At 40.8% G+C, this 13,820-nt stretch overlaps 1 protein-coding gene across 5 annotated transcripts in view; it reads right to left on the minus strand.

Annotated features, from left to right (window-relative positions):
• The window catches only part of kcnip1a (Kv channel interacting protein 1 a), a 112,141-nt gene that overhangs the window by 36,592 nt on the left and 61,729 nt on the right, over positions 1–13,820 (minus strand). Inside the window, exon 1 of one of the 5 annotated variants that reach the window (XM_067458057.1) lies at positions 7,684–7,905. The exons of 3 other annotated variants lie outside the window; for them this stretch is intronic. In XM_067458057.1, the coding sequence (XP_067314158.1) occupies positions 7,684–7,741 (58 nt within the window). In that variant the 5' untranslated portion in view covers positions 7,742–7,905. Of the gene's footprint in view, positions 1–7,683; positions 7,906–13,820 lie in introns of those variants that run through there. One more of the 5 variants, XM_067458056.1, reaches the window with a different exon arrangement.

Below are 13,820 nucleotides of genomic sequence, written 5' to 3' on the forward strand. Positions count from 1 at the left end.
GCCCAAAGCATCACACTGCCTCTGCCGGCTTGCCTTCTTCCCAGTGCATCCTGGTGCCATGTGTTCCCCAGGTAAACGAACCTGGCCATCCACGTGATGTAAAAGAAAACGTGATTTATCAGACCAGGCCCCCTTCTGGTCCAGTTCTGATGTCCCTGTGCCACTGTTGGTGCTTTCGCCGGTGGACAGGGGTCAGCAAGGGCACCCTGACTGGTCTGTGGCTATGCAGCCCCATACACAACAAACTGAGATGCTCTGTGTATTCTGACACCTTTCTATCAGAACCAGCATTAACTTCTTGAGTAACCTGAGCTCCAGTAGCTCGCCTGTTTGATTGGAACACACAGGCCAGCCTTCACTCCTTACCTTCGTGACCCTGTCACATGTTCTCCAATGTTCCTTCCTTTGAGCAGTTATGATAAATACTGACCACTACAGACCAGCTGCAGTTTTGGAGATGCTCTGACCCAGTTGTCCAGCCATCAAAATTCGGCCCTTGTCATACCTACTCTATCAACCTAAACCTAACAATCCTTACGCTTGTTATTAACTTCACCTTTCAGTGGCAATAATAATAATAATAATAATAAATACATTTTATTTATAAAGCACATTACATTTTAAAGAAAATCTCATAGTGCTACAAAGGGAGGACCAATAAAATAAAGCAGTTAGAGCAAATTGAGAATTATGTTAAAATCAGCTTCCAACTAAAATGAACACAAACATGTAAACACAAAGCAATTTAAACATTGAAAGACTTTCTAAACAGATGCGTTTAAGTCCCGTTTTAAAAGCATCAGTGGTTCGTGGAGCCCTCAGATGTTCAGGGAGGGCTTTCCACAGGTGTGGAGCAGCGGCACAGAAGGCTCTGTCCCCGGTGGTGCGGGTCTTAATCCAAGGGGGATTGAGTCGATGAGTGTTTGTGGAGCAAAGAAAACATGCTGAGATCTGTGGAGTAAGGAGTTCTTTAATGATAAAACCCCATGATAATGTAAAGATCTTCTTACTCCACAGTCATCATCGAGATCTTTAAGATCATCAGACAAGGCTCTTTTAACCATCCCACGCTCTTGTCTTAAAACGAAGGGAGACAGAGCTTTATCTGTTGCTGCCCCCCGTCTCTGGAATCAGTTGCTCCCTGGACATCCGCCTTGCATTACTACTTTTAAAGCAAAATCGAAAACCTATCTTTTACCCCTAGCATTCCAATAGTATTATATTTCTGTTACTGTTTGTTTGTTTGCTTGATTTATTTATTTATTGTTTTTCAAGTTGTTTTTATTTTATATTTTTATTCTATCTTTATTGTTTTAGTCTGTATTTTTTCTTTACTCAGCACTTTGGATAACTTTGCTATGTTTAAATGTGCTATATAAATAAAATGTACTTACTTACTTTAAGGTAGGTGGGAGCATTGTCATGAATGTTTGTGAGGAGGGAAACTTTATACTTGATCCAAGCAGAAATAGGAAGCCAATGTAAAGACTGAAGAATTGGTGTGAGGTGTTCATATTTACGTTCATCAGGATCCTAGCTGCACTGTTCTGTATGTGCTGGAGTTTCTGGATGCTCTTGCTAGGAATCCCAGAGAGAAGAGCGTTACAATAATCCAGTCTCGAGGAGACAAAGGCATGAAAGAGCTTCTCAGCATCATCATGAAGGGTGAGTGAGGGATGGAGTCTGGCTATATTCCTGAGGTGCCAAAAAGATGTTTTGCAAAGATATTTAATGTGGGCCTCAAAGGTTAAGTGTGGATCAAACCTAACACCGAGATTGGTGACTATGGATGATAGAGGAATGTCCTGGCCAGAAAATGTAATACAGGTTATGGTGGATGATCTGATCTGATGAGGGGAAGCAATGAGGACGGCTTCTGTTTTAGAGCTGTTCAGCTGGAGAAAGTTGTAGTTTATCCACATCCTTATCTCTTCCAGACAGGCAGAAAGTGTTGATAATGATGATGACGATAATGATGAAGGCCAGCTTGTGAACCAGGCCTGCAGTCTCCCTCTCAGAAACTAAAGCTTTCGCGCCTCTATCGCCCCCAGGTGACCGGTCCCAGTATAGCCGCCCCTCTTTCTGGACGCGCGAGGCAAACTAAACAATAAAATTACACCTCAAATATTTTTCCCCAAAGTTAGTTTATGTAATTGAAGGCCGTTATCATCACGATGATTTCATTTCAAGTGTTCGTTTTTAAAATCAGTTTAGTTTTAGTTGGTTATCTGATGCTATAAAAACGGGGGGGGGGTGTGACCTCATGATGGACAGCTGAGATCGATGTCTTCTCTGAGTGAAGTTGTCACTGAGGCACTAACAGACTTTTTTCGGGATTTTTGGGAGCAGATTGGAGCTTTAGCTTTAATCTCTACATTTCCATAACTTGTTTTTTTCACACCAACATAATTAATTGTTCTGCATCTGTGATATCGCGACTGTACTTCCTGCTCTCTCCTGCGCAGACTCGGTCCCAAGATGTCAGCACCATGCAGGCCGCCTGAAACTCGGGTAAGCGGAAACGGATGATGTCGAGTCGTCCATATTTTTTTACGGTCTATGTTGTGAACAGATAGTTCAGAGTTTGTATACCATTGTTCAAGGGCACATCCAGCTGCCTTCAATTTCCACAGGACACTTGTGAACCAGGGAGCTGAGCGGGAAAACGTGACTGTTCTGACTTTAATGGGTGCATGGAAATCCAAAATGCTGCTCAGTGTCTTATTGTAGAATCCCATAGACTCAGGAACTGATGGGGTATTTGCAGAATGGAGATGTTGAGAGCTTAAGCTCAGGTTCTCTCTGTTAATATTTTTCAGGTTTCTGATATGCATTTCACGTTTGGCCTTGATGTAGGAAGACAGAAAAGACAGATCCATGGAGATGACCTTATACACACAGATCATACACAAATGGTGCACTTAGAGAAGCAGACTATTAGAAGAATATTCCCCTTTGTGTGGGAACATCAACATGTTGCTTGAGGTTTAAACAGTCCAATGACTGCAGGATTTCTGTAGCAAAATGGCAGGAAGGATTATTGACACAAATGTTAAAATCTCCAAGTATTATTATACTGGAAGAGGTTGCACGGAAAGTTGAAAGAAGATTGTACAGCTCTGAAATGAAGCATGAGTTTGATTTGGGTGGCCGGCAGATTAGTAGTACTGTCATTGAGATGGGGGCTTACAATTAAATCCCACACATTCAAAAGAAGCCAGCTCAGGGTAGGCCAGAGGGAATAGATCCAAATGACCGCGGTAGATAACAGCCAGGCCACCACCACGGCCAAAGCTAAAAGCTTTTTGGAAATAACATATCAGGAGGACATGTCTCGTTTAAAACAGGAAAAACATCTGGTTTCTGCCAGGTTTCTGTAAGGTACATAATGTCCAAACTTTTGTCCTGAATACGATCTTGCGCGATTTGTTTGTAAGGTATTGTATATTTAACAGTTCCATTTTAATGTTAAATAAAGCAGCCATCTCTGTACTGGGCGGAGTAGACCAAAATCTCCATGTGTGGCGCTGTTGCAGTGTCTCCAGTGCTAATAATCCTCAGCGTATCAGTCCTCTGATGACGTGAAAGAGACGAGACAGGGCGCACAGCTGTCTAGATAGAAGGGACGGTTTCACCAGACCGGGAATAAACAAACTTTCGTCGAGCACTTGAATGACTGATAAACATGATGGAGCATTGTAGTTGTTATATTACATTAGCTGAGTGGCCAAGTAGTTCATTATGCCACCCACACAAACTTCACGTATGTCGTTAACCAAACCACCAACCACAGAGGCAATATGCAGAATAAAAGAAGAACTTGGCACCAAACAATCATCCGTGACATGACTGGGAGATAGAGACCGCTGCTGTTGTGGACAGCTAGAAAAAGCCGTTGGCCAGTCAGCTACACAGACACTTGCTACCTGCTGTTAACAGCCCAGTGGAGTCATCTGAGACGGTAAGATCCATACAACAGTCCCAATTATAGCTCTGATTTTACTGGTTACGGTCATAAAAAAATGTAATCTAAATCTAACATTACAGTTAAAACTTGAGTCGTGTGGAGAAACGGCAAACAGACAACGCCAGCGTCCTCTCCCCCTCATTGTTAGGCGACCAAACCTAACACCTGACCGGTATATACATACAGAAATATCTGAAACGCTCGACAGATTCATCGGTTTTGCTGATGATTAGCTGATTGATGGAACAATCGGTTATCTATAAAAAGCCTCAAGCCTCAGTTTTTATTAGTTTGTGTCCAGCTGGTCGCTTTTATGCATTCGTTTTGACGGCAAAGCTGCATATTTACATATTGCATACTAACATGTTTCTAGGTTTAGTAAAAAAAAAAGCCTATTATTCTATTTTCTGTAGAATGTTCTGTAAAACGTCTTATTTTTATATATTCATATTTATATATTCATTTTATTTAGCACATTTTTTCATTTTTGAATTAAAGTTAAGCACTGATTTACTTGGATCAGGGTATATGCAGGAATCCTGAAGTTAATTTCAATACCTTTTTAAGACTTTTTAAAGACCTTCTCAAAATATTTTAAGACCTCATCGCACTTCAAGTTCTAATCGGCAACAAACCTTTAATAAACAGTTGTAGTCGAATGTAGACTTAAAATCTCTATCTTAGGCCAATTTTATATCGTTAATATTGCATATCTGTTTTGCAACGTATGGAGGGCGACACATTACCTAACTGCGCATTTCGCAAAATACATGACGTCATCCGTAGACAACGCGCGCCAGGGATGGAAATTAACTTTTTTCAAAGTCTACCACTCAATGTTTTTACCAGACACTTTTTTGTTTTTAACTGACAATGTGTAACTGCATGTGAAAATTAATACTACAAGCTCTAAAATACTTAAGCAGTTTATTTAATCTCAAGTCTCAATGAAATACTGACATTTTCACGATGATTTGTGGTCTTTTATGGCTTCCAGTTTTATGGTTTTTAGTCCCAAGAATGAAACTATTCGTTTTGGCATCGACCCCACTCATGTGTATATTAAATAATAATGTACATGGCCTACTGGCCTGCAGAAAGGTACAGAAATTGAATAAAGTAGCCTAATCAAATGTAAAATAACTGCATATTTAACTGTTTAAATGAAAGATTAATCCTTATTAAACTTACAAAAGCTATTCAATCAAGAGCATTGTTTAATGTCAAACTAAATATAAGGACATCACTCAGGCAGCAGTAAAGGCTACTGCGCCTTTAAGACCTGATTGCAGGGATATGCTCGTCTTTCTCGACTGTGCATTCTATACAGTTCACTTAAGGCATATTCAGACTATGTCTGCTACGATACTCATCAAGATGGACATGTTGACATACTTCTTGTGTGAGTTTGTCCGTTTAAGCGCAAGACTTGAAAGAGAACTCAATATTTGCGCGCTGTGAGACGAGCGCGCGCTCTCGGATGATGCACAGCGTCAGATCTTCTCTCAGCGCACATGCCTACTGGTGAGCAAAAAAAAGTCAAGTCCTGAGAACCAGTAGACTGGGTAAACCCAGCCTGACCTGCAGGCGGTTTGATTTTGCTCGGCAACTCAAGTCAGGAAACCCATACAATCATTTCTACTGCTGCTGTTACACTTTTACAGAAACCAGTCACAGACTGGCTTATCCACTTGGCGCGCTATCGGCGGGTTTAACACAGTGACAGATAGAGAAATGATGGGTCGTTGCCCGTTGATCACGCCTCTTGTGGTCTGATTGGTTAAAGGACTATCCAATTGCGTACAGACTCATTTGAATAATGCTCGTTGATCACACATCTTGTGCAGTAGAAATACAGAGCAGACTCCCCAGACCAATGTTCAATCGTAAATTGAGCTTGGTCTGGTGAGAGCCAGACAAGAGAATCAGTATTCATATTCATACCTGCATTTTTTTTTTTTTTTTTACAATTTCTTTAAATTTCTAGATTAAATTTATATTGTTAAATAAACCTAATGTACTGTAGGCCTTCCTGAAACTAAAATGACGTATTTTTTTATGTGATGCTATATTAAAACACTGCTGTTCCCTTTCAGAAGTTGTAGGGATGCTTTCTTCTCACACACAAAAAAATGGATGTTGGTTATATAACTTTCAGTTTTTAAATATAATTTAAATTATTTTTACACACTTAAAGCTACATTTTGTAACTTTTCCGTCCGCTAGAGGGCGTCTAATAAAAAACAAAGGCGTAGTTTGATGAACGGCAAGTTTGAGCTCAGAATCTTGGGACATGTGGTTTTCACCTCACAGCCGGTGGAAAAGAATCGGGACAGGACTTGGGCAGAAATCATGTTGATGGATGCGGTTATTAACGTTACTGTAGTGAAGCAGAGCAGGAGCGAGTGTTGAGGAGCTGAGCACGGCTGATGGAGCGATTGTTACACACACACACACGGCTCGCGAGCAGCGGGACTTTTATTATGACGGGACAGTCGCCGGCGGTATTTCTGCTTTTGCGGTCATGATTATAACGTAAAGCAGCTCTATTTATCATATTAGATACATTTAAGTGTGTTGAAAATTATGTTATGGCGTTACTCTGTGTGTTCGTTCAGCGGCTGCTGTGACGTTCACACTGCTAAGAGAAAAGCGCTTCTGCAGAATAAACTCGGGAACTGAGGAAACGCAGATATGATGCAATTGACAGGCGACTCCCTCAGACGTCCCAGCTCATTGGTTAAAATAGCAATTTTCTCAAAATGTACTAAATAGTTGGAAACATTTGGGATATTGTAAGAACTCAACTGAACAAAATAACACTGGCCTGGTGGTTTTTAGATATTTTACTGCAAAAATCCTACATAGTGCACCTTTAATAACATCTTACTTGAATATTGCATTATTTAGCGACTTATCACATGTTGCATTTTTGTTCAAGATTGTGCAGCCCTAGTATCATTTTAAAACGATTTCCAACCAGTTTTGGAAAAGCTTCATGCGTAGCTTCCGCTCAGATCGCAGTGTGCAGTGAACACTTGAGACAGCCAAATCAACAGGTCTCTCTCTCTCTCTCTCTCTCTCTCTCTCTCTCTCTCTCTCTCTCAGCTTTTGGACATGAGCAATGGGTCGGGACCCTTCAGACGTGCACACAAAAACACTCCAAACTGCCATCGCCACGTTACCATGACAACAGTGCTTCCAAGGTAACAGGCGGGAACAGAGCGAGCGAGTGGAGTGATAACATGAGTTTCAGGCACATACGCATATACATGACCCGATATGAAACCTATGCTACGCACACACATTAGACACAGTCTCTCCTCTTCTGCAAGCTGTTAACTCAGTTCACATTAAAAATGGTACGCAGTTCCATGAGTCACGTGATGCATTGTGTTTGTGTGCGTTGAGTTTATTACAGAGCAGAAACACGCAGCTAACACTGGCGTCAGTCAAACGGCACTTGTTGCACAGTCCAGCGAGGATGTGTGTGAGTCATTTAATCACTGAAAACACACACACACACACACACACACACACACACACGCATGCATGCATGCAACTCAAGGATGCACATACAAACACAAATTAAGGCATGTTATTCAAGGATGCACACATTCATGCACGCAGTTGAGTCTGGTATATCTGAACTTCTCTGTCTACCTGTCTGTGTGCATGCGAGACAGACAGACAGACAGACAGAGTTCACGTCTTACCTCTTGATGGTCGTCGCTGTCTCGTCTGCAAGGTCAATGTGCCAACAACCGCCCCCATGTTGTCTCCGTGGTAACAAGCGTATGTGTGTGTGCCTGTCACTTGTGTGTTTTTTTCAATCGCTCGCTCTTTTTCTCTGTCCAACCATCATTCGGTCTTCTCTGATTCTAATGCTCTTGCCTCCAACTGCTCCCTTTCTGCCTCGTTTTACCCCTCCCTCCACAAACGCTCTCTCTCTCTCTCTCTCTCTCTCTCTCTCTCTCTCTCTCTCTCTCTCTCTCTCTCTCTCTCTCTCTCTCTCTCTCTCTCTTACGCTCACGCACACACACGTTCATCTTTACTCATTCTATCTCATGAAAGCATGTCTTTAAACATGTCTCTCTCACACACTCACACACACGCACACACAAGATTTGCATAATCTTAATTGTCCTAGTTAAGTTTAATTTTTGATTCATAAAGATTTCTTCTTTATATATATATATATATATATATATATATATATATATATATATATATATATATATATATATATAGGACAATTTTGCAACAACAACACAAAAAATAAATAAACTAATAATAATTTTAAAAAATGTGTGTGTGTGTGTGTGACCTGGTAATCCCTACGTTATGGGGACAAAATGTCCCCACAAAGATGGCAATATCCGCAATCCTTGTCCTTGTGGGGAATTTTTTAGGTCCCCATGAGGAAAACATCCTATAAATGTCCTTAAATATCCTTCCTGCTTCCTGCTTCGCTACTGTTCGGACGCTCTTGCTTACTGCTCCGCGCTTTGCTCTATCGCTTCTATATTTTATCTCATAACTTCAACTTCAGCAAATCAACACAGCGCTCAAACAACAAAGCTTAACTTTTTTGATAAAACTTGAAACTCTGGAGACTGGATTACTACAAAAAAGCGAACACTTCATCTGACCAGCCTCTCCCTTCCATCAGCTTACATTCCGGAAGGGAAAACACAGCTGCCTACTATCGAAAGGATAAGAAAATGCCTCTTTTAGTTCAAGAATCTACTTGCTGCACAAACTGCCACAGACTTTCACAACGGATTGCAGTTCTTGAAACAAAGTTATTTGCGCAACTACCAAACCGGACGAATCACACAGCAGAGCTTCATCACGAACGTCCGCTGCACACAGCTGGTGAGTCCCGTAAATTTAGTGCTACTCAACAGATAGAGAAACAAGTAACTGATCAACACATTAATCGATGGCACAAACAGGGGGCAAGACCCAAACGCACTCGAGACGTCAGATTGTCACAAGCTTCATATATTGCTGCAGTAGCATGCTCTACCCCAGACACAAGGATTGCAAACAGTAGTTTCCGACCACCATCGATACATCTCGAAAACAGATTTGAAGTATTAATGAATGAGGGTGATGAATCCCAAAACGTGATGAATGTGATCGAACACGGATTGCATCAGCCCACAGCTAACACTAATGCTAACAGGCGCTCAAGGTCGAGCAGACAGCGGCCCTCAGCTCAGAGCGCAGCCGAGCCAAGGACTCTGATAGTGGGTGATTCCACAGTCAGAAACATTAGCAGCAGAGATACAACTACATGCTGCCTTCCACAAGCAACCATTTCTGATGTAAACAGGGAAATTCAGAACATCCTGATAAAACATAAGACCGCAAATCGACTTATCATTCATGTAGGAAAGAACGATATTCAGAGAGAGCAGTCAGAACTCATTAAAAGGGATTTCAATGAACTTTTTGAAACACTTAGCAAACTGAAAGTTCAGCCGTTCATCAGTGGACCACTGCCAGCAAGAGGAACAAATAGATTCTCACGGTTGCTTGGGCTTAATACATGGCTGCAAAAAACCTGCATGATGAAGGGAGTGAATTTCATCGACAACTTTAATCTCTTCTGGAGCCAGAGACAATTGTTTACATCAAATGGCCACCACCCAAACAAACTTGGTGCAAGAGTGTTAAAGGACAATATTTATTTTTCCCTTCATCATCCTTCAGCTGTGTGTTCTAACCCACTCAACCTGATACAGAGTATGGACGACCACAGGACTTCTTTTCAGCAGCTGAATGGACATGTGGCTGACACATCCCACAAGGACAATGATAAGACCACGCCCCCACAACAACAATTGCTCACGGACACACTCCCAGCTGAGCCCTGCCCACAGAGCTCACCACAGACTGACTGTGAAGGATTAGATCTGCTCCAAGATTCAGCACCCAAGGATGATTTTCTGGAAAATGGACAGGGAAGCCAGGACAACATATTTCAACTTCCGATAACACCAGAGAAACAGCCCCTCTCACCGGACATGTCATTCCTCTCTCCAGCATCCCCGCATCTGAGCTTCTCAGAGAAAATGGAGGACTTGGTTCATGCTGGAATCAGACTATCACACTCGATCGCTATGAGCCCCCAAATATCGACCAAAAATCGTGGAGCCCCACAAACACCAAAGCCTGTGGGCCCAGCTCGTCCTCGCCCTCCTCCTGTGAGATTTCTTCGGTCACAACGTCAGGGCCCACACCCGCCTCCATCTGTTGTAGGTGAACCAAAAACAACTGATTCCAGCTCTCAGTGATGTGTTTTGGGTCCCCGCTATGATAACAGTAACTCTATCAAATGTTTACAAAACAAGGGGGAACCCAGTGTGCCTGCCTCTTTCTCTATCTCTGTTCTGTTACGTGAAAGAAAGTCTAAGGCCTTGTCAGGCCGTTTAATAAACCAATATAATCTGCTGCCTGTTACCTGCCAAAATAGGATTAATGTGGAGAAAAAAATTATTACTGTTAAGTTAGCGCTTTTAAACATCCGTTCACTTAAAAACAAATCATTTCTAGTCAATGACTTAATAACCACTAACAACCTAGATTTTCTGCTTCTAAATGAAACGTGGCTAGAAGAAAACTGTAGTGCAACAGTCCTCAATGAAGCAGCCCCTCCTAACTTTACTTTTATGAGTGTTTGCAGATCTGTTAGGAGAGGTGGGGGTGTTGCTGCTCTTTTTAAAGATTTCTATCAATGTAAGCAAGTATCATTTGGTGACTATTTGTCTCTAGAATATATGGGTATTGTGTTAAAAGGTTCTCCACGCATCCTGCTTATCATTATTTATAGGCCTCCGAAATACTCTGCAGGCTTCACTGAGGACTTTATAGAACTGTTATCAATAATTTCCTCAGAGTTTGACTGTTTTGCTATTGCTGGGGATTTTAACATTCACATAGACAATATTGAATCCAGTAAAACAAAAGAGCTCATGACTGTTCTTAACACTTTTGATTTGACACAGCATGTAAATGGACCCACACACAATCGTGGACACACTCTAGATTTACTTATCAGTAAGGGTCTAAACATTTCATCAATTGTTATTAAGGATGTGGCACTGTCTGATCATTTCTGTATTTTCTTTGATATATCAATCTCTCCTGCCATTGAAGCTAGATCTGTCTCTGTCAAAAAGAGATGCTTAAATGAGAACACTAATGTGCTGTTTATGAAGGCTTTATCTCTAACACCAAGCATATCTGCAGACTCTGTTGATTTTCTCCTTGACTCCTTTAACTCAAAAGTTAAGAGTGTAATTGATGATATTGCTCCTCTAAAAGTCAGGAAAAAGAGTACCAAACAAAAAGCACCTTGGAGAAACTCAACAGCAGTTCAAATAATGAAAAGACAATGCAGAAAATCTGAACGCATGTGGCGGAAGACAAAACTTGTAGTCCATTATAACATCTATAAAGACACCCTTCATGCTTTCAATGTTGAACTAGGCAAAGCTAGACAGACCTTCTTCTCAAATATTATAAACAAACACATAAACAACACGCGCACTCTTTTTGCTACTGTCGAGAGACTAACAAACCCCCCGAGTCAGACTCCTAGTGAAATGCTCTCAGACAGTAAGTGCAGTGAGTTTGCTTCCTACTTCTCCGAGAAAATCAATAATATCAGAAAGGCGATCAGCACATCCTCTAGTTGCTCTGGGGTCAGTCAGATCATACCAAACCCTCGGAAAATTACCATGTCAGATTTCGAAGCTATTGACTGCAAAATTTTAGAAGACACAGTACAGCATCTTAAAACATCAACCTGTGCCCTAGACACACTCCCCACTTCTTTCTTCAAAAGTGTGTTTAACTGTTTAGAAGCAGATCTCCTAGAAGTGGTAAACTCCTCACTTCTCTATGGGACTTTTCCAACCGCCCTTAAAACTGCAATAGTTAAGCCTCTTCTGAAAAAGAGAAATCTGGATAACTCCATACTGAGCAACTACAGACCAATCTCAAATCTCCCCTTCATAGGCATGTAAGACTGAAAAAACTAGTATATGCCGAAATGTCTGAATGAAGAACAAGGACTCTCTGAGAAAATAAAGGAAATTAGCATCTGAGCTTATTCATAGAGTTAGAGTCTCTGTCCGAGACGACATCACACTGAGTGAATCATCTATGAATGACTCTAATTTACATGCCTTTCCTTTCACATGAAACTTCCCCCAAACTACTGCTCCCACAAACTTGAGATCACCTGAAATGCACCAGAAATCTCTTTGTTACAATGTCAATCCTCACAATGCAGTATTATATGTGTTTGATATCGTTTGAAATGTCTCAGTGCGACTGGTACAAATATCTCTACTCCACAGAAGTAAACTAGAACATCATAAATGTTTTAAGGGTTTAAAGATATCTTTCCTTGGTGTATGGTGGGTGTGGCTTTCAGCCATTTGGCCTTTGGATCAATACAAGTCTTGATCAATGCAAATTCCCATTGTGCACTCGTGTTTACATTTGAAAGAGTTTGTGCATTTGTTTCTGGGTATTTAAGGAAATGTTGCAAAGAGCTCAAGGCTTGACACTTTAAACCGGTCAGCCCGTAATGCTGGATGTCTCGAGATAGCCAGCATTATGTAGTTTTCAGAAGTCAGGTATACATTTCATTCTTTACTTCAGACTATTTGATGTTATATATGGATTACCTTGAATTGACTATGTAATTGGCTTTATACATTTACCTGACTGTTAAATAAATTGTTACACTTTGATGGATTCTGACTTGCTCTGGAATTATTCAGGTTGGGTATAATTTCAACAAAGGGTTAAACGGAATAATTAAATGTGTACTTAAACTATTAAAAATGAATGACCAAATAAACAATTGGCATTCTAATCCAAATTCTAAATTATCATTAAATGGAGTCAGATAACGAGGAATTGGAATAAAATCCCCTTTTCCCCGCTGAAAAGACGAACGCGCAGCGAACTTCACCCGCCGATCGTTAGCCTCCATTGGGACGATTTGGGCGGCCTTACAAAATGGTGACCAGCCTCCGTGATGTTGCAACTCTCTTACGAGCAACGTCTTTTCAGCGAAGTATTCGATTTTAAAATCAACAAGAGGTTTGCACTTCTCTTTCTTCAGCTGTTCTGGTAAGTAAAATTCTTTTTGCCTTTTTAGAAATGTTTAGGGAAAAACAGACGCATCCCATATAGACACATTAATAGAATGGGTCGGAATACCCAATGTTAGACCGGAACCGCAATCCGGTGGGGTTTAAGAATTTAGATACAATCACATATCAGGGACATGATAGCAACAGCGCAGTAGAGGAATTAAAACTCATGTTATGGATTTTAAAATATTTCTTTGTCGGCGTAGACCTACAACAACTAAACCTAAATTGGAAAAACATCTTCCAAACTATTTCCTGAGACTCGATAAGCATTTGTAAATTAGAGCGTTTTTAAAATCAGCTAAATGCTTTCTCCGTTGTTTTATTAGTTGCAACAAACTAGCAACACACGATGAGAACGAGCAAACAATTAAAAATCTAAGTTTGCAAACAATTGGAAGGCATTTGTGAATTGATAGATACGCACGTTGATGCATTTGTTTATGAAAAACAAAGTTGGGAAAAACAGGCTGATGCATATGCAACATGTAAAAATGAAGAGAACTTTTTGTTTGATCAAAATTGGCTACAGCTATTATTGCCACACAGCTAAATTACTCGTGGCTACAAATGATTAAGAGGTGGTACGATTCAAATCTAAGATTGATACACAGAATGATAGTGATGTTGTTACTGTATTTTTGTTAAGAAACCTCATGATGTTTCTGAGT

This window comes from Pseudorasbora parva, chromosome 11 (genome assembly GCF_024679245.1).
Source record: "Pseudorasbora parva isolate DD20220531a chromosome 11, ASM2467924v1, whole genome shotgun sequence".
NCBI classification, from domain to species: domain Eukaryota; kingdom Metazoa; phylum Chordata; class Actinopteri; order Cypriniformes; family Gobionidae; genus Pseudorasbora; species Pseudorasbora parva.